Below are 27,527 nucleotides of genomic sequence, written 5' to 3'. Positions count from 1 at the left end.
ATAAGATGTTGTATGATCATATACAGCAATATTATCGCATAAAAATTGAATTTTAAAAACTTGATAATTTGGCCATTTTTCAAAAAAATCCCTTACTATAGTACAGGGATTTTTTACAAAATTGCCCAATTTTCGACCCTTTTATTTTTCGACATAAATGGTTTCTATGGCTCTATAAGATGCTGTATGATCATATACAGCAATATTATCGCATAAAAATTGAATTTTAAAAACTTGATATTTTGAGTCATTTTTTAAAAAAATCCCTTACTATAGTACAGGGATTTTTTTCAAAAATGACCAATTTTCGACCTTTTTATTTTTCGACATAAATGGTTTCTATGGCACTATAAGATGTTGTATGATCATATACAGCCATATTATCGCATAACAATTTAATTTTAAAAACTTGATATTTTGGCCATTTTTCGAAAAAATCCCTTACTATATAATAGTACAGGGATTTTTTCCAAAAATGGCCAATTTTCGACCCTTTTATTTTTCGACATAAATGGTTTCTATGGCACTATAAGATGCTGTATGATCATATACAGCAATATTATCGCATACAAATTGAATTTTAAAAACTTGACATTTTGGCCATTTTTCGAAAAAATCCCTTACTATAGCACAGGAATTTTTTTTCAAAAATGGGTACTTTTCGACCTTTTTATTTTTCGACATAAATGGTTTCTATGGCACTATAAGATGTTGTATGATCATATACAGCAATATTATCGCATAAAAATTGAATTTTAAAAACTTGATAATTTGACTATTTTTTTTTATAGTATAGTAAGGGTACAGCTCAATCTTCTCACTCGGAAAGGTAAAGAACGCAAAAAGAAATGGACAAGAAATGGACAGAGCCATGTGGGGTCATTAAAACTGAATTGGACTGGGTCATTAGATAATGAGGAAACTGTACAATTGGCCAATGGGGCCCAAGAATCTAGGAGGTTGTTTTGAATACCATTTTCGACCATTTTATTGTTCGACTTAACTGCTTTCTATGGTACTATAATATAAATTTACTACAATGTTTCCAAAAATGTTTTTTTTCTAATATAGCATTATTTTATTTTACATATAAAAACTTTAACCATAAACAAACCGATTACATAATTCTAATTTACCTTCAGCTGCATAAACTTTCACTGGTTTTCTACATTTCTTAATACATTTTATAACCGAAGGGTTTAATTTGAATGAACAAGTCCATAAAATAAAGAGTTGGTGTCAGATAGTAGGTCATCCGGGGCGTCAAACTCGGCAATCATTCCCGATTCCATTACAATAACACGGTCGCTATCCACAATTGTATTGATACGGTGGGCAATAGTTAACACCGTGTTTTCCCGGAATTCTGTACGAATGGTTTCCTGTAGAAGTTTGTCAGTGTCGTAGTCGATGCTTGCCGTCGCTTCATCTATACATAAAACCTTTTGGTAGAAAGAGAGAATAATGAGTTTAAAATTACATTAAAACCTCTATTAAGAGGACACCTTTGGGACAGAACAAGTTGTTCCCTTAATAGGAGTGTCTCCTGAAGGGGACACCTTTGGGACAGAACAAGTTGTCCCCGTAATAGGAGTGTCTCCTGAAGGGGACACCTTTGGGACAGAACAAGTTGTCCCCTTAATAGGAGTGTCTCCTGAAGGGACACCTTTGGGACAGAACAAGTTGTCCCCTTAATAGGAGTGTCTCCTGAAGGGACACCTTTGGGACCTAACAAGTTGTCCCCTTAATAGGAGTGTCTCCTGAAGGGACACCTTTGGGACAGAACAAGTTGTCCCCTTAATAGGAGTGTCTCCTGAAGGGACACCTTTGGGACAGAACAAGTTGTCCCCTTAATAGGAGTGTCTCCTGAATAGTGGTTGTCCATAGTGTTCGCCTTATTTATATAATGGAAAGTGTCCCCTTAATGGGATGTGGAGCATCTCTAGCTAGAATAGGGTTGTGAAAAAGGCGGAGTTCTACTAAAGGCTTAAATAATAAAATATGCTCCAAGCAAAACATACATAACCATTCTGCTGTTAATGTTGATATGTTAATAAATACAGGATAACACCTATTAAGGGACCCAAAAAGTGTCCCCTTAATAGCAGTGTTAAAACATGTATTATTGATCGTAAATTTCATGGGAAAGTGTTTCTGTACAGGGGTGTCAAAAGGAGGGGGTTCTACTGTAATGCAAAAACAAACAATATCTGACCTTTGCCCTTGTCAGCATAGCTCTTGCTAAGCAGACAAGCTGTCGTTGCCCGGATGAAAAGTGACGACCTTTCTCTGCTGCTTCGCCTTCAAGTCCTCCTAAAGCTTGAACCACTTCTTTTAGATGGCACTTTTCCAGAATGCACCATAACTCATCATCTGAGTGCTCTCCTTTTGGGTCAAGATTTTCTCTGATGGAGCCACTGAATAAGAATGGATCCTGAGGAATGACAGCCAATCTTGACCTATGGAGATTTGGTAGATATTGGTATTTGAAAGGATCCGATTCAATATTTTTAAATTATTAAAGTCCAAATGCCACATACACATTATAAAATAAGTACAGTGATAAAATATTAAGATTTATTGTTTTTAATATGCCATTTTAATGTCACATAGTTATTCACTTTAAATAAAAATTAATTAATAACAACAAAAAAACCAGAAGCCAATTTCCAGACAACATGCTTTTGTTTAAATTAAACCCACCATCATTTTTATAAGCGACATTCATTTTTTTATAGGTTTTAATTCTATTAAAACTAAAATAACCTCTATTCTAGTTTGATTATACTAATCCTTATTTTTCCTTGTTTTTGGAAGAAATCTTTAAAAACAACATTGTGTATATACCTTAGATCTTGCACTTGGACATGTGAAATATTTGTACCATCAATGGTAATAGAGCCATCTTGAAGTTCAACCATGCGGAACAATGCTAAAAACAGGCTGGATTTTCCAGACCCTGTTCTACCCACAATACCAATCTTTTCACCGGGTGCTGTTGTAAACGTAACAGAATTCAGCGCATTTGGTAAATGTCTATGATAAGAGAAACTAACCCTGGTGAAACAAACACGTCCAAGAGACGGCCACTGAGCAGGTGTCTGAAAGCACAAGACGCAAAATTGAATGCATTTATTGTTGTTTTTATTTTTCAATTACAACATTTTAAGATTTTCTATTCATCTTCCATAACTGGACAAAATGTAATGGATTGTTTAACAAAAGAAAGTTATTTAAAACTTTTATGTAATAGTTTCACATGGAACTTATACCCAAGGTACATGCTTCTCAAAATATTGTGCTCTACAGTAAGTGATGAATTGAAATATATAAAATGATAAAAATGATCACCTATAATTCGTCAAAGTGACGAATTAAATTCTAGTTTGCTTTGTTTTTTTATTATTTTTCATCACCCACTTTATTCTTTTTTGTGCCCAAAAAAAAAAAAAAAAGCAAATTGAAATGATAATTAAAATAATTGTTTATTGTTCTGGTTTTTTTAATTATTTTCTTTAATAATGGATGTAGGCGTTTTTACTTTTTCACATTATTAAGCTAGTGTTCACAAAATGCAAAAGTCTACAATGGAATATAAGGCAACCTTGGTGTAAACAACTCTTAATTTAGTAATAAATAATATTAGTATTGCTGGTTGAAGCTCACCTTTGACTAGGGTAGCTAAAGCTCTGTCTACACTATCAAACTTTGTGACAAAAAAATGTGATGTGCTCATATATGGACATGATAATGTCATATCACTTCCATATCAGAGCTGAACAGTAAAGAAAGATTCATAAATAACAGTTACAGTAAAATACAATCCCATCTTACATATAACAAAGATTGTTGGCTTTCTTGCGGCACCTCTTTGACATAATGCATGATGCGTTCCACACTGACCATCTGCTTTTCAGTCTCGGTGAAGGATGTGATGACTCCCATTAGTTGGCCAGTGATGCCAAGGATGTAAGAGATAGCTAGACCAACAAGACCTACAGAAAAGGAATTTCAGAGAAAGAGGTGGTTATAACAAAGCAAGGTCCAGTACACATCTGACTTTTGTATCTTTTGAAAGGAGTACTCTTGTGTTCTCAACAATAACACAAGACTACTAAATTTAGTCCCAAGATAATCACAAGAGCTTTCCAATATTTGTTCTTCAGTGACAGTGACATATGCCACACTTCTCATACAGATATAGTATATGGATGCCAGAGATTTTTTAATAGCACCCTCTATGTTTGGATGTATTCTAAAAAAATGTAGCACCCTCTATGATTTGGCCATGCTTTTATAAAGTCTCCCAATATTTAGTTTTTCAAAGTTGGGACGTCTGAAAGTCAATGTATTTTCCAGAAGCAGAAAGACAATTATACACAATGTCTCAAAAGCTTACCAGGGTTTATACCACCATTGTGATGCTCCCAAACAGACAACAAGGCAACCGCTCCCACCATGACCACACCTAGTAACTGGAGCCAAAGACCAAGCCACATTGTTACAGCCAAACTGCAGAAGTTAGCACGTTGGTTTTGCTCTAGTCGGGTCAGATTTTCTTCTTCAAATCTATGAATAACAAAACTCTACTTTAGTAAATTTTCTTATGTCTTAATGCAGTATTTTATATACTTTAGCCCTAAAAAAATAACTTGGCAAGCAGCCTGTCTGCGTCTAAATTTGACACCATTATCTTTCATCTTACAGATATTAATGATGAAAAATGTAACTCTCTTCTGTTATTATATTTGCTAAAGATTAAACACAGTAAATTTGGTTAAATATATTTTAAATAATAAAGGTAAAAAACCATACCGTTCCGTTGCTCTTAATGCACGTATTGTCATCACACCAGAAAGGGTTTCGGAAAAATGAGCATAAATCGGTGAGCGTGTCACACTCGTTATTCGTTTTAATTCTCTCGATGTTTTGCGATAATATTTCTGAGAAAGTAATAGAAAATATGTTTTATTTTTACAATAATCTTATACAGTAGAATACCTCCTTTGGAACACAAATTCAGGAGACATACACCTCTATTAAGGGGATACTTTCCTATGAACTGAACGAAGGGCAATATATGGTTTAACACTATGGCCAATCCCTATTCAGGAACACCTATTATGGTGACATTTTGTTGCATCCTAAAAGTGCCCCTTTAATATAGGTTCTACTGTAAGAATCAATGGCATGCATTGCCACGCATTAAATGCAGAGCAGCGCATACCAAAAGGCATACAGGTGACAACGGTGCTTACCAGAGTACAAGAATATTTTAAGCTCTTAAAAGCTACAAACCTGAATAAGATAATAGACAATCAAAATAGGAACCAGTACGAGAATGAACCAAGGCAACGTGTAACATGTGATGACCACCGTACCAAGAACGCCATAAAGTTGCGCCAAGAAAATATTCAGCATAAACGGTAAATCTTTATCAACGCTATACACATCGGACGAAAACCGATTGATAAGCCGACCAATCGGCGTTTCCTCAAAAAAGACGATGGGTGCATGCAAGATGCGGTCAAGAAGGCGATTGTGAACAAGCTTTGTTGCACATAGACCACCGTACGCAAATAAAAATGCACGAAGAAGCGTGAAGATCGAGTTTCCAGCAGCTAAACCACTGTAAATTCCAAGGTAGAATTTTAAATTGTCCGAGGCGGTTGTTAGGTTTGCTGGAAGCATCGTGGCCTGTGTAAGATTGCTGGGAATGTTTGAAGAATTTGAAGCGGACGGTAGTAGCACAGCATTAAACCTAAAATATGAAAAGAAAATGTTACATTTGTGGTTCTTAAAAAAATATTCTTTATATACACATTTCAGAATTATTACAACCATGCTGCCAAAAACATACTACTTTTTTCTTATACAAGGATAACAATAAAAACAAAGTTACATCAACAACATTTGTAGCAGAAACAGAAAAATAAAAACGATTTCAGTATACTAATTCTTGTCTTAATAAGTGTTACGCTAAATCAGTAACAATTCTTATAACTATTAACTCTTGTTTAAGAGTACCTTTGGTAGGCCCCCAACACCTCCTCATCAGTTGAATGGGTCACCCAGTATGCCAACCACCAGTCATTAATATTTCTTGAAGCTGAAACAAACAAAAAAATAGTAGAATCATTTCTGGAATATATTATTTTTACATCTGTCTTAGGATATTTGCAAAATTGGCCAATAATAATTTATTTTTCAAAACAAATACAATCCTTTGTGCCAACATTTATAATAATTCCGATTCCAATATTATTTTAAGTTTTTTCCTGAAATCATTAATGATGGAAGTCCATTCAATTAAATAAAAAGACAACAGACAACAGATATTTACTTTATTATGTATCTTCATATTTTTTTATACCGAATCTGATTCAATTAATAATTTGTCATGTTTTTTTTTAGGGTGGGGGAGGTGCCATTGCATCATACAGATTAAATGGCCTTACTGTAGTATGAGCAACTAAACGTGAACTAAAGACACCTGTTAGAACGTTTTTTTTGCATAAAACAAAATTAAAAATAAATCTGTATGTTTACCTTGCATAAGTGTCAACGCTATGAAAGTAGAAATTGCTAATAAATGCCCCACAGCTCTCCAGTAAGACTTGTATACATCTAACTTCACTACTCCTTTGTCTTGGTCTTCTTCCTTTATCAGTTTATCCTCCACTTTCTTATCCTTTCCTTCATCGCAATTAGCCTCCTTGTTCTCCACGTCATTCAACGCATCTCCCTTTTCACTCGCCGATGTTGTAAGACCATTTTCAGTTGTCTCCAGTTTGTTTAGAATAACAGATGGATGTCCTAAATTGAAAAATAAAAATGATTCTGAGAGATCGACTACTGAGTCAAATTCATATGGCAGTAACACATTCAGCCAAATCAAATATATGTAGTAGAGGCAGATTGTTATAAATGGGTAAAATTAAATCCTTGATCAGTCAGTAATCAGTTCCATGCCCCTTAACCTTATTTTGATTTGTAAACACTCTTCACTTACCATATGAAGCTATAGTACCATTTTCCATTACTATGACAACGTCAGCCTGCCACAAATATTTGGTGTGGTGGGTGCAAAGGATTCTGGTCTTTTCTTTCAAAATACCCATAATGCATTTGTTAAACAGGTGTTCCCCAACATGAGCATCAACAGCTGATAATGGATCATCTAATAGGTAGACATTTTTATCCTATTTAAAGAACAATTTTGACATCTGTATAATATACAAATAATGAATGTTTACGAGTGCAATGGTACAAATAATGTTTTTTATTCGAAAAGGCAGTACTCAAATTTTGGAAGTAGAGTAGAACAATTATAGACGGTGCACACTACAGGTTGATCACACATGATCAGTCAACAACAGCTTTGCCTCATGTTGTGCGGGTGTAAGATTGCTCACTGTGTAATAAACAAAATTGCTGTACTCACATATGACATTGCACTCTTGATGATGTAATTAAGAGTTCAATATAATATTTATTGAACATTATGTGACTGACAATCAATCCAATCAAATGACAAGAATCTACTCAGGTATGACTAAGACTATAGAGAATGTTGTATATTTCTATGTACTTGACATTCACCTTTTGATAAACAGCTCTAGCTAGTGCAACCCTAGCCTTCTGACCTCCACTTAGATTCACTCCATTCTCGCCAATCTCTGTGTTATCTCCTGCAGGAAGAATCTGCAAAAAACAATAATAATTTCAGACAATCCGTAAAATATCGTAAATGCACTGGCATGGCATTATCCATAGTACCCAGTAAATTAACATCCCCATTTCAAATTATTGAATTATGATTGATAAGGTATGGAATTTTCTCACAAAATAAACTGTTAACAAAATACGTACCTTTAAATCCTCAGTCAAAGCACAGGCCTGGAGAACAGCCTGGTACCTGGAATTATAAAATGGCTCAGAAAATAGTATGTTTTCTTTGAGTGTTGCATGTTGTATCCAAGGCTCTTGGCAAGCTAGGCCGAATCCTTCATCAAGGCAGGACACCCATGTCATTCCCTCGTCCTGATGCATTTCAGCCATAAATGCTGCCATCAAAGAACTCTTACCACAACCTACAGTTCCAATCACTCCTACAAGTTGACCCTGTAATAGGGAGTAGAAGAAACACAAGGATTTACAGAAAATCTAAAAAGTATCCAAAATTAGAATCCTAATAATTAAAAACCAAACAGAGATTTGTTTAATTATAGAATAACACTACTAAAAACACATTTGATTTTTAAATAGCACCCTCTATGAGTGAATGTAAATATAGCGCCCTCTATGATTTTTCCCCTCTTTTTTAAGTTGGGACTACCCAACAAAATGTTGACAAATATTTGGAAACCAAACCTTAAACACTGATAGATTGAGGTCCTTCAAAGCTAGTGTCCCTGGTGGTTTTGCCAACACATCATTCTCATCAGAACCTTCTGCTTTACTTGCTTCATTGTTAATTATTTTTCCCCAATTATAGCAGCCATTTTTTATCTGGATATCAAGTATAGATTGGTCTCCATCCACTGGGACTAAATAAATAATAATGTTGATAATATGTACCTTTATTTATGTAGCTTATATCTCAATCTGAATTTATATCTCAGTACGAACAAACAAGATCGTTGAAGAATAAATATCATAGAAAGTAACAACTTTAAAAGAATGATCTCACCTTGCGTGTAATATTTTTCTAAATCGTTATCTTCCAACTCCAGAAAAGACTGTACTCGGTGTACTGACACCCATGCCTCAATGACCCCATTGATGACCCATGGAAATGCGTTCAATGGACCAATCAGCATGTTGAACAGGGCTACGCTTGTGAATACCTTTATTAAGTAATTAATGAATTAATAGGATTCACAACATACAGTATTTTGATTCACATTTTATACCTTATAGCTTAAACATTTTTACTTGCACTAAAGTCATGGTATACCACCGCCACTCTGCTGGTAGTGATAATTTTCAATCTTGTATATTTTGTTGTTTTTAAAATTGTTACATTATAAAATATTGCTGGTCACTTTAAATTGTCTTTCCTTGCCTTTTAAAAAAAATGTATTTTTTTCATATGAATCAAATATTTATATGCAACAAACTGAACAACTGTATTATTACCAGTAAGAAAGTTTGTTTACCTTTGCAGCTGTTAAGTTGTAACCCATGCTAGCATATGTAGTGAAGGTTAAGATGGAGATAAGTACAGGGGTAGTGGCCCAGAAATACACACACCAAGCATCCAAGTACTTGATTCCCTTCAAGCTTCTTAGCTCCAACAATCGCAGTCGGTTTATCTTTTCCTGGAAACTTAATTCCCACGCATAAAACTTGATGACACGTATGCCATTTAGGATTTCACTCATCAGCTAAAAAAAATATAGAAAATTAAATGAGTACCTAATCTAATAAAATTAATATTTTTAGAAGCCAAAAATTAATGAACTTATTTGCTGATCTGATATTATAAAACGAAATTAAGTGACAAATTAACAGCGATTAAAGTGTAGAAAATACACATACATGTACTTCTATGGATGAAGGAAACTTTTACTTTTTAAACACTTCAATTAAATAGGAGAAATAATGCTTTACTTCTATGAACAAACTAAAATTACACTTCTATAGAACGGAGGAAGTAAACCCTTTACTCCTGAAGTGGATGGAAGTTAACAATTTATTTCCATGGAGATTTAACATTCTGATCTGGTTCCCATAAACATATTACTTGAGGAAAAGACTACTACAGTAGTTCACAATTCTGGATACTGTTTGTGTACAGTTATAATTCAGATTCAGATTTACTTGGTTCTTGCGGAAATTCATGACAGGCACAATCGCTTACATAACATTACAATAACATACAATATATATAAAGTAAAATAAATATAAACAAGTAAAGAGTTGTAAAAAAAGATACACTATACAAAATAAACTACAAGTTTAAATGATTACCCACCTTTACTCGGTCATCTTTGCGTTTCATCATATCTTCATTGTAGCCTTGAATTTTGACCGTCAACCACTTGTTAACTGGAATGAGTAGAAGTACAAAGGCAAGCCCTGTGAGGAATGCAAGTCCAACTTGTTGATGCAATAAATACAGCGACACAGCAATTTGAAACGGAAGACTCCAAAACTGATGAAAACTTGAACAGAAATTAACCACTCTGTCCGCGTCTGTACTCATAAAATTCACGATCTCACCTGTCGTAAATTTTGATATGGTTGCCAAGTTAACACGGACAGACTTGCGGTAAATTGTACTGACCAATGCACCACGTACTTGCACTTTGACTTTGTTAACTTGATAGTTAAAATGCAGGCCTAAGAACGATCCAAGCAAAGATGAAACAAATAGGCCTAAGGCATAATAATATCCGTGGGATGTAGGTTCATTGCTGTTTTCTATGTACGAGACTAGTTCGTGTAGAAATATGGGTCCTGCAAATCCAATACAATCCTGAATAAATTTAATGATACCCAAGGGGTAGAATCTGAGTCCAAATCCTTTGTTTAAACAATTAATTAATCTATGTTTCCTCTGCTTTTGATATGAGGTAGAGTATACAACATGTGGATCATTAGGTAAGCCGTTTGGTTGTTGAGAGTGATTGTTACAAGTACGTGTATCATCTTTGAAAATATTAGAACTAATTCTTTGGAACTTTCTGGCAACAGTTTGAGGTCTCAATTCAGGTGGCAATTCAAAAACATCATCAGGTTTATGGATTTTTCCTTTAGACCCCTTTACCATTAATGGTTGAATCCAAAAGAAAATTAACTTTGATAAAATATTAGCCCCATCTTCTGCGATGCCTAGTTCTTGTTGATCGTTAAAAGGTAGGTTAGTACCATATCCTTGCGCTCTTGAGTTAGTAATTAGGCCAGCTGATTCATCTTCCTCATCACTTTCACCTTCATTAATACAAGGCACTCGATTGATTGCCTCGGGTGGTTTATGAAACGCCCTTACATGCCTGGACCCTGGAATAAGCGTACTTAAGTACAAAATCTGAAGCAAAACTGTTGTTGAAAGACAAACTAAAGGTATTAAATTATCTTCATCATAAATATATTGCAAGACAGTTGTTGTTAATTGAACACAGTCCGATACAACGGTAAGGGCCCATGCAACAATAATAGGAATGAAGCCCCGAACATGTTTAACGTTCATACTACGTATACGCCATACAAGGCCACTGTGAATCAACCAGGAAACGGTTCTAAACCCAACGCCGCATGTATGAGCGATGCTAACAGTCGTCTCAAGGTACACGTAAGTTAAAATCACATTTAAAACTGGAGGTACAACACTTGCTATTGATATAAAAAATCGAACAAATAAAACACGACATTTCTGGAGGATTGGATTTGTTTGCAGAGTGTGTAGTTCCTTGTCAATGTACAAACAGTTTACTAGTCCAAATATTATGTAAATTGGTAAGACGCCTATAAGTTGTTCGTAGCAAGCACCATAAGCAGTGCCTTCCCAGAACGTGTAATTCTTTGCTGAGTTGCCATCGTGGCATAAGTCATCTAGTATTGCCATAGCAACAAATGCATCAAATTTAGCAACTGAAATGAAACAAAACTGGCAATTTATATGTGTTGTTAAAAATGATTGATATTGACTAAAAAAATGTTTAGACTGGCATGTCTGTATATAAATAATAGGCCTACTGTAGGACAATTAATATTCTTTACAAATTTAAATATGCTTAGCCTTTGTTGAAACTTCTTTCTACTTGCAGTTAACATATGTACATCATAGGCATGCCCTGAGACAATTTAATACATTCATAGTATAGACCATAGACCACCTAGTCCTAGTAGGGCTAGGCCTCTAGCCGTACGGTGTACGTAAAGTGACTCAACTGGACCTACTGTACTGTATGCCTAGCTAAGCTAGTAGCCATTCTAACTAGGCCTACTAGGGCCTAGCTGTAAATCATGAAATGGGGAAAACCCCCACCAGACCACTCTTGTTCAGTTCGGTGCTGCTTGGCCGGCTAAACAGTGTTACGTAACGGGTGCCTAGGCCTACCTAAATGCCTAAACCTAGGCCTGGTTTTGGTTCTTAATTTTAAAGTATGCAAGTACGGAAAAATGACAAAGTAATAAAGATTTACCTTAAGTACCTAGCTACTTAAGGCATTTTTCTACTTCCTCTTTCCCTAATAATCAAACAACAACAATTAACAATGCTTTCAAAACATATCCCTCTCGAAACTTACATGCGCAGTTGTTGTTGTGTACGTCACGGTGTAAATAAGCCGAGTTACGTTTACGGAAGCTTATAATGCCCACCTGAAATATGCAATATTATAATAATACTCTGTTTCTGTTACAAATAAAGTGTAATGTTTTATAATTTTGTCCATATCAATCAAAATTTTTATTTATTCACGAAAATATAAATACAATAGTACAAAATATAAAGCTCGTTCACCATAAAATAAAGATGTTCTTCCACAAGTTCGTGATAGGTAAGGTAATGCAATATATAATATATACAAATAATACAGTGTATATACACATTTAAAGAAAAACATAAAAAAAAAAGAATTTATGAAATAATCGCATTAGGCTTCCTGTTTTAAAATAGAGAGTTAATTGTTCAAAATGGTAGGCATACCAAATAGATATTAATATTCTATAGATTAATATAATTTTTAATTCTCGGATACATCCTGCTGTCTCCGTAGTCAAATAAAAGAAATGATGACGGTACGTAGTTTTGTTGTAAAAGTCAATTGCAGAGGAGTGCTCAAAGAGAACTTTGACCTTTTCGTATCAGCTTACCCTCTCGAGAGCGCATGCTCCGTCTGTTCATGATTTGGAACACAATAACCTGCATTATATATTTAACAATAACAAGATAATAACAATAGGTAAATAAACAAACCAAGATTTTATAATATTTAAAAACGCCTCACTTAAATATTCATTTTTCTTACTAGAATTAGTTCAATATTTTGTTAATATTTAAATCGATGTTACCATAGAGATATTATATATTTCTATGATATTACTACGGCAGTCCTTTGTGGTAACTAAGGTGGTAAAAGGGATGAGCGTTCTTCAATTAAATCAATAGCAATTTCGACCAAACCATTCGTATAGATAATTCGATAATTCAAGCGAAAAATTACATTTATCTTCATGCATCACATACGGGTACGGAACAGAATTTTTATTTCAGTTGATAAAACAAAACATAAGAAAGCATTTAAAAAATGGTATCACGACCATTTTAATGTATGATATGGCAATCTGGAATTAGTCTTGTCCAAATTCACCTTTCGTACCCCGTCAGTATACTCATCCTTCTTTGGCCGTGTTTCCGCGCGCAACAAAACCAAAATTATCATTTAATTTTTTTAACCAATAAAGTGCACATGATAAGTTATTACAGTTATTACCAAAACAACCTGATGCCCAATCACAACGCAACAATTTGTCCTCCAGGTCAAAGGTTAAAAATTATCGCATTTATCAGATAATTATCCGATTTGAATGAGATATTAATCATCGGTAAATTGTTCTCGAGACAGGCAATTTATCGGTTAATTATCGGTTAATTTTTACCGGTTAATTATCGGATAATTTTTGGCTGCGGAAACACGGCTATAAACATCCTATCTTGGGATGGATTCGTTACCTTGCGCGCCTCGATGTACAACATACATTTTCAAACATACATGACTAACATATACTTTTAGAGTAATAACTCTATCTTATTATCTCACTTTATAAAGATAAAACATCTTTGCATGTTTCACTAAGCATGGAGTTCACGTTTATAAATACAAATTAAGCATAGAATTATTCAAAAGCGGTTTTATATTAAATTGTCCAATTGGGATAAATATATTTTAGATTGTACTATGACGTAATGTTACACAATATTTTAGAACATTTTTTTTCAATAATGTATGTAAAGAAATTTCGCAAGTTGGTTTCCTATTATTCCAGTTATTATCAGTACATTTTTTTACCGAACGAAGGTAATAAAAAAATAAATATTATTGCCATAAAAGCGTATTCAGGGAGCATAAATACATAAAAATTAAAGGCATGTGGTAAATTGAAAACCTTTCTATTTTGTAATAAAAATAAATATAAATTTACAGTACACACAAGCGTTAGGCCTATAGAAAATTACTATCCTTAGAATAATCTCCTTAAACTGCCCCTAATGATCATTTTTCAGTACTATTGTTATACCATAATTATATTCCGATATGTCTTTTCTTACGGTATATTGGTTACATATATAAGTTACTGCTTATGATATGGATCGATAAATATATGTACCATTAAAATTGAACTTATTGTTTGACGTCACACAATCATAATAACCCAATGAAAATACAATAGCTTTTGTTGTAATGATGTGGTGGTTTGTTCAGTATTAAAGCTGCTCTCATCTGATATTACGATTCATTTTGGATTATAAGTCTATTGAGACATGGCTAAGTCCATCAAATTAAACACAATTTGTGGCCAAAACTACGCCGATCTGATAGAAGATAGTCAGTACAATAGGGACAACCTATTCAAAGATCCATGTTTTAAGGCATGTAACGAGTCTATATTCATTAAAGAAGATTCAACTTTGTTGAAATTCTACGAGAGGCGAAATGACATCAGGTGGTTACGCCCACATGTAAGTTAATTGTTTAAAGCTCTGTCTACACTATCAAACTTTAACAATAAAAGTGTGATGTGCCCAATTATGGTAGTAATATGCTTAAATATGGTAGTGATATGACATCATCATGTCCATATATGTTTTTGTCACATAGAGTTTGATAGTGTAGACAGGGCCTTACTGTTACTATTTTGACAATTTCTCTCGAGACCTTCAAATTAAAAAATAATCGGCAAAATATTTGTATGGTTACCATAAATAAATGTATGAAAATAACCTAACTAATTATATACAATTTATATATAAATACAAAAAGGGGCTCATCTTCTTGTTACAGCAATTATTCGCTCCACTTCCAAGTAAGTAAAGTCAACTGAATTATCTAATTTAAATATCGGTATAATAAATTCGTACATAAGGTAACTTCTTGCAGCACAAAAAATAAAAGCACGTCAAAATACGAACGGATTATTCAAAGTAACTTCTTGTAGCACAAAAAATAAAAGCACGTCAAAATACGAACGGATTATTCAAAGTAACTTCTTGTAGCACAAAAAATAAAAGCACGTCAAAATACGAACGGATTATTCAAAGTAACTTTTTGTAGCACAAAAAATAAAAGCACGTCAAAATACGAACGGATTATTCAAAGTAACTTCTTGTAGCACAAAAAATAAAAGCACGTCAAAATACGAACGGATTATTCAAAGTAACTTCTTGAAGCACAAGAAATAAAAGCACGTCATAATACTAACGGATTATTCAAAGTAACTTCTTGTAGCACAAAAAGTTACTTTGAATAATCCGTTCGTATTTTGACAAAAACATTTCCATTCCTTTTATTTGATTTTGTAGATAAAGTCTCTCTTCTGAGATGGGGCATACATTTAGAACCAAATACACATTGATAAATTATTGTTTAATAGGAAATCTTAAGAGGCAAGCAACCTTTCTTTTTCAAAGATGGGGCATCGTTTAATGAAGTCATTGTAAAAGAAGTTGGAAGTCTTGGTGAGTTTATAAAAAAGATTATTCAAAGTTAAAGAAAATATATTTACCAAACATTATTCGCATCTTCTTCTGCTATCTTCTTTCCCACAAAAATCGCTGTCATTATGCCCTGGTTCATTCTAAGAGCGCCATTATTAAATGTCTAATGTAATGTAATTATGTCATTATGTTAAATTATTTCCTACAGTAAACGCGTCATTTATGAACGCATTTAGCATGGTTGACGCATATTTTGTTCATACTAAACTTTGTCTGTCAAGAACACTCGGTTATCATAAAGACATCTTTAAGTACTGTATCATCTTCCATCATTTAAACCATTCTCTGTTAAATTGTTTCCTACAGTAAATTCAGCATTTATGAACGCATTGGCAGGGATGACGCTTATTCCGTCCGTACTCAACTACGTCTGTCCAGAACAGTCGTTCAAACACAACTACAAAGGCATCTTTAGATTCAGATTCTGGAGATTTGGAAAGTGGTATGAAGTTGTCATTGACGATCGACTGCCAACACTGAACGGTAAATTGATGTTCAGTCGCTGCCAATCAAAAGATGAATTCTGGGCTCCTCTCATGGAAAAGGCATTGGCAAAGTAAGTGTTCTTTTACACTTTTACTGCAAGTCACCATCAGGAGGTTCAGACCTAAAGCCAAATTGGCTTAATGCAATCTCCACACACATTTTTTATCATTTATATCTAAAAAAAGAAAAATGTGTGTATTGTATTATATTTATGTGTGAAAGAAAAATCTGAAACTGAAACAGTAGCTCGAGTGAAAACACTCTCTGACTATCCATCCTATTAAAAAAATATTTTTTTTTTTGTATAATGAAGGCTTTTATTACGTTACGAAGCGATGGATTGTACATTTGAAATCCCTGAAGCATTGATTGATCTATCTGGTGGTACTGTTGAGAGAGTAGATATTTCTGACTTCACAGAGGCTATACTTCGTTCCAAGTTGATGATGTGGAGAAAAACTGGATCACTTGTGACCGGCTTTTTAAATTATGAAAATCTTGATTTGTGTGGTCTTCAACTACAGAGCCTGTACATTCTATCTGGAAGTGTAAAACACGTGGGTTTATAATCTACATAAGATTAACTTTTTATTAACCAGTAGACATCGTTTTAATACGATATATCCTAATTCTTCATTTAACTCAACTTTCTATTACCAGATTGGTAACTTAATGATTTCAAATAACGTTTTATTTAAACCTACCTAGATGTTTGTTTGATGTGTCCCTGTTGTGTGTTTTCAATCATACAACGCAGCAATAAATATCATAATGATGCAATAAGAACGTATAGAACATTTTCATTTGATTGAAAGATAAATAATAATATTCTGTTTAACTCCTAATTTCGTCATTTCGTTATATTATTATGCGGATACTGCATTTCGTTTTGCGCGTTCATTTTTGTTCCACAGTGCACCCACAGGCTGTTGTTGACTGATCACGTTCGATCAATTATTATTATATGGCTGTGTGCGCCGCCTAATTGTTCTATTTCAATGTTAAAAATGTGAACGTTGTCTTATTTTGAATGGTCTGTTATAAACAAATAATGTTCGTTCAATGTATCAAAATAATTTCATTCGCCTTCTGAAAATATATGCTTTCATCTTTCACCTCATGAAATTGTTTTTTGTAGTCACAATGTATTTATTAGTTAGTTAGTTAGTTATTAATATATTACAACACTGATAAGCCAAAAATCCTTTCATTTCTTATCTTATTGTGAACCTTTAGGTAACGTATGACAACAATGGTAAAATGAACTCTGCAAGTATCATCAGAATTCTAAGCACAGAACGCTCTGAATGGACTGGACCATGGGGTGACAAGTAAGAAATATATTGCTCACAAGAGAGGCCTACTTATACTAACCTCTGAATGTTTGCATAATTTGAAAATCTCTTTTTTAGTTCCTTTTGGAATAGTGTTAGGCCTACTACTGTACCGTACTGTACCTTGTTCCGCTAAGATATATACTGCATATTTGAAAACTAGTTTTCGTTACGAGTTATCGTCATACAGTTACGTCAGGTACAATTAATTTTATTATTTTTTTTTGTTTAAGAACGAAAAAAATCATATTACAACGTAACAATTTACATTAACATCTTAGGTCAGAAGAAATGAAATCTTTGGATGAAGATACCAAGAAAAAGTTTGGTATAAAAAGTGAGGTTGATGGTGATTTCTGGTAAGTGAGCCACTGTACTCAACCGAAGCTAAACTAGGAATAGACTATCGGCCGTGCTATATCATTATCCATCGGCACGGTTGACCGTGCGTCTATGCAATGCTTTGTATTGAAAAACGACTAGAAAACAAGATAGTAAATTTGTCGCACGAACCAAGCACACGCAATAGCATTGAATTCAATTATTATCTATGGGTATGGCACAGCCAACCATGCCAATTGAGAATTATTTAGACGCATGCGGCCATGTCTATTGAACTTGCACGCCGTTGACCTCATCCCCAATATTTTAACAGCGCATTAACAAAATTCATTTGCTTCATTCATTTAAGGATGGATCTCAAAGACATCATGCACAGATTCAACGAGCTGAGAATTCTTCACATCCCGCCAGAGCTGTCTGACAGAGATGTGAAATGGCACGTGACTGAACATTTGAATAAATGGCAAAAAGGTTCAACTGCTATGGGACGTTATGAAAATAATAAAGAAAGTATGCAACAAATAAAGAGATACAATATCAAAAAATTGGAGAGACTCACCTCTCTGCAATGACATCTCCCTCCAGCAGTAGATTAAAATTACCCATGGATTCACCTTTCTGCAATGACATCTTCCTCCAGCAGTAGACTAAAATTACCCATGGATTCACCTTTCTGCAATGACATCTCCCTCCAGCAGTAGACTAAAATTACCCATGGATTCACCTTTCTGCAATGACATCTTCCTCCAGCAGTAGACTAAAATTACCCATGGATTCATCTTTTTGCAATCACATCTCCCTCCAGCAGTAGACTAAAATTACCCATGGATTCACCTTTTTGCAATCACATCTTCCTCCAGCAGTAGACTAAAATTACCCATGGATTCACCTCTTTGCAATCACATCTTCCTCCAGCAGTAGACTAAAACTACCCAGGGATTCACCTCTCTGAAATCACTAGGCCTACAATTAGCAGTGACTCACTCTCTAGCCGGAAATCACATCTCAAATTCGTCTCAATTTACAATCTAAATAAACCATTAAAAATAGAAACTAAAAAAAAATTCTACGATTGTTATTCTAGAAACAGGCGAGTTCTTCAAACTGCCACTGAAGTGCCCTGCATGTGTTTTGTGTGCACCAAGTGTGTAACAAGCAACCGTTAAATGATACCACTGCACTCTCTTTCCTTATCTTCTAGAAACAGGCGAGTTCTTCAAACTGCCACTGAAGTGCCCTGCATGTGTTTCGTGTACACCAAGTGTGTAACAAGCAACCGTTAAATGATACCACTGCACTCTCTTTCCTTAGATTTCCACAAGAACCCCCAGTACAACATAAAAGTTGACAATAATGGTGATTTGGTGGTTGTCTCTCTGATGGCAGTTGGCAAAGACAGAGAAGAATCCTGGTGGGAAGACTCTAATCTCGGGTTTGATGTGTATAAAGTAATTTTTTCTAAAATTTAGTTTTAATGATTCCCGAATTAATTTGACCATGACACACTATTTTGATTAAGATTCATTCATTGTTTTGATATTACCGACATGATTTGATTTGTATTTATTAGGAAATCATCATCATACATTTCCAGGATATCCCAAAAAGCGTATTATCTTATTTCCATTGAGATCCTTTAACTACGTACATAAATACCTTTAGGTTTAGTTATTGGAAATCGAAAATTTGAGAAACTCAGTAGATCAATGGAATTGGTTTGCCTTTACTAGCGCCGGAATTGTACTGTTTCAGCTGGAGCATATTTCAGATGAACATTAAATACTTGTGGTCACTTTTCCACCAAATGTGGTCAAAGCGCTACAGAAATGCGCAGTGAAATTGTAAATGAGAAGCATTTATGGCTAGCCCAGCCAAAAATACAAATATTTACAATTACATTTTTTTTTAATCTTTCGTGGTTAACACCTTTATTCATTCTTTCAATTCAATTTTTTATACCTCTTGTAATATCTTTCCTTCGAAATATTCTGTTGTTGTACCCTCTTAGTTACAATAATAGTTTTTAACTCACAGACAGAAGATGGATGTCCAGTGGATATGGAGTTCATTCAAACAAGCAAACCACTACATTCATTTGAACACAAACTAGGAATACGAGAAGCTGCTCTGTTCATGGATCTTGGTCCGGGTAATTACGTCATCATTCCTTCAACGTTTGAAAAAGACAAAGCATTTCCGTTCCTTTTGCGTTTCTTTTGCAGAGCTTTTTCAAAGACCAAGTAAGTATACGGTATTGTACTCATTGTTAACTAAAACATCAATGTAATTTGTAATACTCTACAAATGGTCTGCAGATTAAATGCATTATCTTTCGCAGATTTTTATTTTTTTGCATATCTACTAGAAATATTTCACAATTATGTACAGTTTTTGGTAGTTTCTATATCCGTAAATGCATTTATAACGGAAACCTCGAAAAAATCTAGCTTGATTTGAGCATTTATACCTTTGAGTATTAATATAATTTTAGATCGGCAAACAGCACATCGTTTTACACTTCAACGTTATCAGAGGTAGGTGTATTCTAAAAAAAGTATTTGTGTCTTTTGTGTCAATCTTTTTCTGCACTATCAAACTTTATGTGGCAAAAACAAATGTGAAGTGCACCGGATGTAAAAATGTCATATCACTACCATATTTGGTCACATCACACTTTGTTGTCAAACTAGTTTGATAGTGTAGACTGAGCATTAGGAAAGTTTCGTGATACCGTATCACAATCATGTTCGTTACATTTATTATTTTTTAATTCACTAAAGATCAGAGTAAAAACAATATCATGTGTCTATAATCTATTATACAAATTACGGTATTTGCCTATTGCCTATATACAATTGAAGAATACAGGTCAGGTTTACAAAACGGCCAAATGCATTGGTCATAATACTATTCAAAACAGTAACATCCCTGATTATCTGTCTTTATTTTTCTTTTATGTATTTCTTATTTTTACTGGGGACCTCTTTAGTTAAAGACTGTTCTCCCAGAGAACCCTGTATTCAGACAAATAAACAGAAACAAAAATAAAACACAAGAAGAGCAACCCACCAATCACAGCAGCAGCATTGTTGCTATACTAGATCGTAATTATAATATATACAATGTTTTACTTTATTTTAGAATAAAACGCTTGACCCAATGATGGTTGAAATCATTCAATCAGTCTTTGAAGAATATGCTGGAGAGGTAAGTCAGTAGTGGCATAAGGAATATTAATTTGCCTTAGATCCATTAACTCTGGCTTTAAATTGATTTATTGTTATATAAAATATAAACATTTACAAAGCATTACATCTTGAAAGCAGAGAAAGGGTTCCACAAATCAAGTATGATTTAATAAAGTTGTAAGATAGACATTATAAAAAAATGATACGTAAATGTTAGCAAATTTGATAAATGGTATGAAGATGCTGTGTTCATGCAGTATAATGCATTCCAGCCGTAAACAGTTAAACCCAATTACATCTTACAGGACGGGTTGATGGACAACTCAGAACTGGATAACTTCTTTGTACGTTGGAAACAAGAAAGTATGTTATATGTCTCAGTACGCCACCACAATAAATTCTTTATTATGTATTATGTAACATTTAAAGTGAAGTCATATTTGGCATAATTATATTCGACAGTTTCTAATGATCATCTGTCTATGTCTAGATAATAATAATAAATTGTAATGTAATAAAAAATATTATTTCTTATAGATATCATTCCTTCTGACATATCACATGAGACGTCGGCAGCTATTGCCTCACTGTTTGACGTATCCTTTTGTTAACAAAGTTTTGCAAAAATATTTGAAATGTAAAATAGGAAACTGGGATGATTCGGATCAGGCTTCCCTGTAACCAATGTGGGCACCATCATCGTCTACCATCATCAAATGGAAAGAAATTCATGCTCTGATCAAAATGGTTAACATATTTCACGATTTAACATATTGTCTCTAGAAATAAATAACATTGAGAGCGCCAAAAAGTGTATGCTACCCTTCCTGTATGTTTCTGGTCATGTCAATAATGAATTATTTTATCTTGAACTGAACATGGATGGAGACTTAGGCCTACATCTATAAGATCTATTGATGGTATACGGTAAAGAAGTGCAAGTTTTTTGTCTAAATTCCTTAAGCTTAAAACTATAGGAAGACGATTCTCGGAAACTTTCTGTCAATGAAGGCATTGCTATTGGAGCATGGTCATTTTACTGTGATGTAAGTACCAATAATTAATATAATAATAGATACAGCGAAATACAACACTTGGCAAAATGTAGAGCGACAGAGGGCAGGCTATTAAATATTTCGGCTAAGATACGGGTAACTGGAGATATCAATATAATAATTTACCAATATATCAATTTTCCTGATAGGTATGATATCTATTAACGTCAACAATTATACAGGACAATAACTTAAACAATATCGTACAACTAAACAGGCAAACAAAGCAAGTAGATGCCTACTATAATTGACAACATTTTATTTCGCCAAGTAAAAAATCATATTCATTTAATATTACTCAGTGGCATATGAGACGGATTTGACTGAGTCAACTCCATTTTGTTGTAAAACATTACCAATACAAAGTTGGCAAGTTTAAATGGATACATCCATTCGAACTTAGCTTCGCTTTAGACCTTAGGCCTACGTGATTATGGCTAGCGCATCGTCTAAATGTTTAGACTTTGTTTCTGATTTCAGATGATGTTTCTTCGAGCTGATAAGGACGAAAGCAAAACTCTTGATGTGAGCGAGTTACGAGATGCATTGTCACGAGCAGGTATCTACGGTAGTGACCAGTGGGTAGGAGCGCGGGTTTTTTTAAACTCCCGTCCCGTCACTTCATCACCGAGTCCTCAACCTCTAATTGGATACAACCATTCATTAAGACTTTGATATGCCTTTCGTACGACATGACTAATAATTGTATATACATTTATTTGAACACACGCCTTTTTTTAAAAGCGGCAGTCTTGAACGTACATATATATTTAAATACTATGCAATATTTACAGTTTATTAAATGCAAACGAAGAACCATTTTTTAAACTATTCAACGGATTCTGTTTCAGGTCTTAAAACCAGTGACGCTGTACTGCAGCACCTAGTGAGCCGGTACGTTGGCAGTGATAATAAGATTACATACGACGAATTTTTCCTAATGGTTTCAAAGATTCGCTACGTTATCAGTAAGTAGCCTATTCAAACTCTTACTCTTTTTACACAAATTCACATTTTATACACATCTTACAAATGTGTTTACATTCCGTGTAAAAGCGTTGTAACACTGTAAGATCCAGAGTGCCCGTGTGAATCAGATATCTTGCTTACCTGGGTTCGACTCTAAGCCATAGCCATCAAGCACGAACTCTGCCAGTGGCCTACATTATATCTCGTCATCATCATCATCATCATCAATCATCGTCCACCAACATCCATCATCCTGATCCATCATCCTCATCAATTGTCACCTATCATCCTCATCATTCATCATCCTAAGCACCAAATTCTCTAATCATCTTCCTCTTCGTCGTCATCATCTTTCATCATCATTAACCATCCATAAATCATCCACCCATCATCATTCATCCATCACCCATTAATTATCATCATCATCCTCATCATCATTCCATCCATCATCCTCCTCATCGTCATCATCATCCATCCATCCTCATTCATCCATCAAAATTCTACCATCTTTTTACTATGCAGGAAAATTTGAAAAGCTCGGTGGAACAAATGAGAAATCTCTGGAATTTACACTTGAAGACGTAAGTAATATTAGACTAATAATGAATAATATAATGGTTCTAAAGTTCTTTATAATAACTAATACTTTACGCATTGCTCTCAAACAGGCATAGTTGTTTTGGGGTTTTTTTAAGCAATAACGTGTACACTTTTAATAAAATATTAGAAATAAATATACACATGTATTCTTATAGATAGTCGTTTCAAAGGTAGTCAATAACTGGTGTTAAAGTATATGCATTGCAATCTAAATTAATTATATAAAACTTGAAATGAACTGTACAGTAGGTTTACCCTGTAAAAAACTGTTAAATTTTAAAGTTTTTTTTGTTAATGTACTTCTTACATTTTCCAAATTAATAACCGTAAATTTTACAGTAATACAGTTCGTATGGCCTATACAAACGATTAAAAATTCAAAATTTAATGAAATGAATGAAAACAATCTTATTCGAATATTTGTCGAATCAAACTAACTTGTAGCTTTCGGAAGATCTGGAAGTACAGTAAAATGTTTATTCTTTTTTTCAGTTGCTCGAAATATGTGCCAAGCTTTAATCTCGGAAAGAAGTAACAGCAAGTTTAAGACACCAGAATATATAAATAAATATAGCATAGTTTTTATTTTAATTCTACATCTTATGTACTGAACTACTGGCGTAACCAAGTGCAGCGAGTATTACAACAACTACTATTAAAACTATAACACTACTAATCTGATCGATATACGGTATAGTGCACGTCTACAAATAAACACTTAATAACCGGTAAGGGTAGACCTAATGCTCATTCACACACTAGAACGACAACGATCGACGATAAATTGATAAATATGCATTTTTCATACCTGAAACAAATGAGAATTTTATAAATTTTCATCCTATAACTATAGGATAAGCATCTATGTTGTCTTTGATGAAAATGATATTTTCACACGTCCAATCAAATGACGTCATGATTAGTAAGAGTAATAATATCTTGACTACAACGATTTTATTGTTTTTATTTATCATGAAGTCATTGGATTGGATTAAAAAAAAAATCATTTTTATCAAAGACAGCATAAATGATTATTCTATGGAACAAAAACTTGTCTAATTTCTATTGTTTTATGCATTCAGGGTGTGGATTGACTTAACTAAGAGCAACAACTTTATAGTCTAATGTAATAACTCGTTAAAGTAACACAATTTATAACTCACTGTCAGATCACCACTTGGCCATACCATTTGCAATGGAGTGGTATGCCTGTTGTTTTTTTTTTTTGCCTTCTTGGTACACTTCAGGACACGTCAATCGTCACTAATAATAACAATGGTATAATAGTTTTGTATTGGAAATCGGTAAAAAAGCTTTGCGTGACTCAAGTTAACCAATCACAAGCGACAATTTAATTTAGGATGGTTTTTCAATTAATTTTATCATAGAGGTATATGACATCCATCAACTTTCTAAGTTCTATATCACAATGCTTGAAATATAAAACAAATATCATTTATATGTGATTTATCTAAATAACTAAAATTCACGCAATGGTAAAAATATCTGTAAGTAAAATGCGTTCATAAATTGATCTAGGTCTCTGAGGATAAGCTGAATTTGACAATTCATTTAGCATTACGGCATGAAGTTTTTCCAATCGCATAACTTCTTTCTCAGATGATGTCTTGAAAATAATTGTTATTCTGACATTCAATCATATTCATAAAGTACTCTTGTACAAAAAAAAAGGTTGAACACGTTGAGTTATAACTCAATAATTGGGAATGTTTTGTAAAAGTGATGCAGATAAAGCAGAATAAAGCAGATGTGGCAATCATAGGAGAGCTTGTTTATGAGTTTGATGGTGAAAATAATTCATGAGTTGAAAAACTGACGACTCAAATTTTATCTAGGCGAAATTGACCAGATCCGCCGTTGACCAAATAAAAAAATGCACTATTTATTTTATAACACACCTACTTAGGCCTATATTCAATGTAAATCATTGACGAATGCTAGTTCGGGAAGCTAGGCCATTCAACTTTGGACGCTGAGTTGAGCCGTTATAGACGGCGTGCACAACAAGTTGATGTTCGAATTCGATCAGAGTCAAAAACGTCGACGGGCAAAATGCTCAAAATACTTACAAAAAGCTAAATAACACATGATGCGTAATTGACCAATCACACTGCAAGAATACAATCAGGTATGTTATAAAGCCAACAAAACATGCTATATTAACGTTAACCAGACACAGTACGAACTGTCGGAGGTAAAGTTTAGCGTTTATACAGAATTGTGTAAAAAGATGTTCATCTTTCAAATCCTTGTGATATTGGCCGTTTTGCCGCTTTCTAGCTGTTCAGGTGACTCTCATTTAAAAAATGTTTGTCTTTTGTAGTCTCTCGACTATATATATTATATGCCAACCATTGTTATGATATAATATTGTTGGTCAATAAATGTTTCTTGAATTGAATTGAATTGAACTTTGACCTTTTTTTCAGCAAACCCTCGAGAGAGCGCATGCTCCGTCTGTTTATGATTTGGAACACAATAACCTGCATTATATATTTAACAATAACAAGACGAAAAAATAATAACAATAGGTAAATAAACAAACCAAGATTTTATAATATTTAAAAATATTTCACTTACTAGATTACTACTACTTACTAGAATTAGTTCAATATTTTGTTAATATTTAAATCGATATTACCATAGAGATATTATATATTTTCCTATGATATTATTCAGGCAGTCCTTTGTGGTAACTAAGGTGGTAAAAATGATGAGCGTTCTTTCAATTTATTCAATAGCAATTTCGATCAAACCATTCGTATATATAATTCCATAAGTCAACCGAAAAATTACATTTATCTTCATGCATCACATACGGTTATGACGGAACAGAATTCTTATTTCAGTTGATCAAACAAAACACGAAGACATCATTTAAAACAATGGTAGGACGACTACTTAAATCTGGAATTAGTCTTGTCCAAAATAATAAGGAGAGATCATAATAAGATTAGATATCGCGGGTATCAAACATCTTGTTTCTTCTTTTGTAGATACCGCCAATAGACTCATCCTTCTTTGACAGTTACATTGCCTCGTTGTTACAAGTCCTACACTATATGCCTACATCTTCAAACATACACGACACACAATATACTATTAGAGTATATCTACCTCATTATCTCCCTTAGAAAGATAATTATACATTTTTGCGTGTTTCACTAGGCTGGAGTTCAAGTTTACAAAATGTATAAATACAAGTTATGCATATAGAATTATTCAAAAGCGGCATTATATTAAAATGTCGAATTGGATAAACCTAATTGTAGATTGTTAAGCAAGATAAGACATTTGCCCAACTATGACGTAGTTTTACAGAATATTTTTGAACATTAATTTTTTTCAATAATGTATGTATTGAAATCGCAAGCTGGTTTCCGATGGGACTAACTGCAATTACTATCAGTACATTTTTTAAAGAACGAAGATAAACAATTAAATATTATTGCCATAAAAGCGTATTCAGGGAGCATAAATACATAACAATTAAATGCATATGTTAAATTGAAAACCTTTTTATTTTGTAATAAAAATAAATCTAAATTTACAGTACACACACAAATGGTAGCGTTATAGAAAATTGCTATCCTTAGAATAATCTCTTTAAACTGCCCCTAATGATAATATGCAGTACTATTGTTATTCCATAATTAAATTCCAATATGTCTTTTCTTACGGTATATTGGTTACATATATAAGTTACTGCTTATGATGTACCATTAAAATTGAACTTATTGTTTGACGTCACACAATCATAATAACCCAATGAAAATACAATAGCTTTTATTGTAATGATGTGGTG

At 33.7% G+C, this 27,527-nt stretch overlaps 2 protein-coding genes across 2 annotated transcripts; one reads left to right on the top strand and one right to left on the bottom strand.

Moving 5' to 3' along the window:
- Nucleotides 1-442: 442 nt before the first annotated feature.
- LOC140060083 (ATP-binding cassette sub-family C member 10-like) lies at nt 443-12,203 on the bottom strand. The gene is made up of 17 exons (XM_072106151.1): nt 12,153-12,203; nt 9,980-11,598; nt 9,162-9,389; nt 8,693-8,849; nt 8,374-8,549; nt 7,873-8,124; nt 7,603-7,704; nt 7,013-7,202; nt 6,550-6,816; nt 6,028-6,109; nt 5,299-5,761; nt 4,816-4,943; nt 4,400-4,569; nt 3,835-3,995; nt 2,848-3,101; nt 2,216-2,459; nt 443-1,442 (listed from the first exon to the last, which is right to left on the bottom strand). Exons 2-17 carry the CDS (start codon nt 11,570-11,572, stop codon nt 1,200-1,202), a joined length of 4,710 nt encoding a protein of 1,569 aa, XP_071962252.1. The 5' UTR covers nt 11,573-11,598; nt 12,153-12,203; the 3' UTR covers nt 443-1,199.
- Nucleotides 12,204-14,494: 2,291 nt separating this feature from the next.
- On the top strand, nt 14,495-26,160 carry LOC140061333 (calpain-1 catalytic subunit-like). The gene is made up of 18 exons (XM_072107843.1): nt 14,495-14,692; nt 15,604-15,688; nt 16,034-16,283; nt 16,527-16,761; nt 17,450-17,544; nt 17,829-17,906; nt 18,239-18,399; nt 19,201-19,337; nt 19,924-20,129; nt 20,381-20,423; nt 21,031-21,096; nt 21,383-21,440; nt 21,615-21,673; nt 22,055-22,123; nt 22,613-22,691; nt 22,984-23,100; nt 23,624-23,682; nt 24,194-26,160. The coding sequence occupies exons 1-18, from the start codon at nt 14,495-14,497 to the stop codon at nt 24,218-24,220; spliced, it is 2,022 nt and encodes a 673-aa protein (XP_071963944.1). The 3' UTR covers nt 24,221-26,160.
- The last annotated feature ends 1,367 nt before the right edge of the window (nt 26,161-27,527 follow it).

This window comes from Antedon mediterranea, chromosome 10, assembly GCF_964355755.1.
Source record: "Antedon mediterranea chromosome 10, ecAntMedi1.1, whole genome shotgun sequence".
NCBI classification, from domain to species: domain Eukaryota; kingdom Metazoa; phylum Echinodermata; class Crinoidea; order Comatulida; family Antedonidae; genus Antedon; species Antedon mediterranea.
Note: the sequence above shows the minus strand (reverse complement) of the source record. Positions and strands in the feature narration are given on the sequence as shown.

What these genes read in the sequence shown, in the direction of transcription:
- LOC140060083 (XM_072106151.1), bottom strand. Translation starts at nt 11,572, where the DNA reads ATGGCAATACTAGATGACTTATGCCACGATGGCAACTCAGCAAAGAAT. An exon ending in AGCGTTGACACTTATGCAAG is followed by an intron (nt 6,110 to 6,549) that starts GTAAACATACAG and finishes TGTTTGTTTCAG; the next exon opens with CTTCAAGAAATATTAATGAC. An exon ending in CAATGGTGGTATAAACCCTG is followed by an intron (nt 3,996 to 4,399) that starts GTAAGCTTTTGA and finishes CCTTTTCTGTAG; the next exon opens with GTCTTGTTGGTCTAGCTATC.
- LOC140061333 (XM_072107843.1), top strand. Translation starts at nt 14,495, where the DNA reads ATGGCTAAGTCCATCAAATTAAACACAATTTGTGGCCAAAACTACGCC. An exon ending in CATGGTCATTTTACTGTGAT is followed by an intron (nt 22,124 to 22,612) that starts GTAAGTACCAAT and finishes TTCTGATTTCAG; the next exon opens with ATGATGTTTCTTCGAGCTGA. An exon ending in TGGAATTTACACTTGAAGAC is followed by an intron (nt 23,683 to 24,193) that starts GTAAGTAATATT and finishes TCTTTTTTTCAG; the next exon opens with TTGCTCGAAATATGTGCCAA.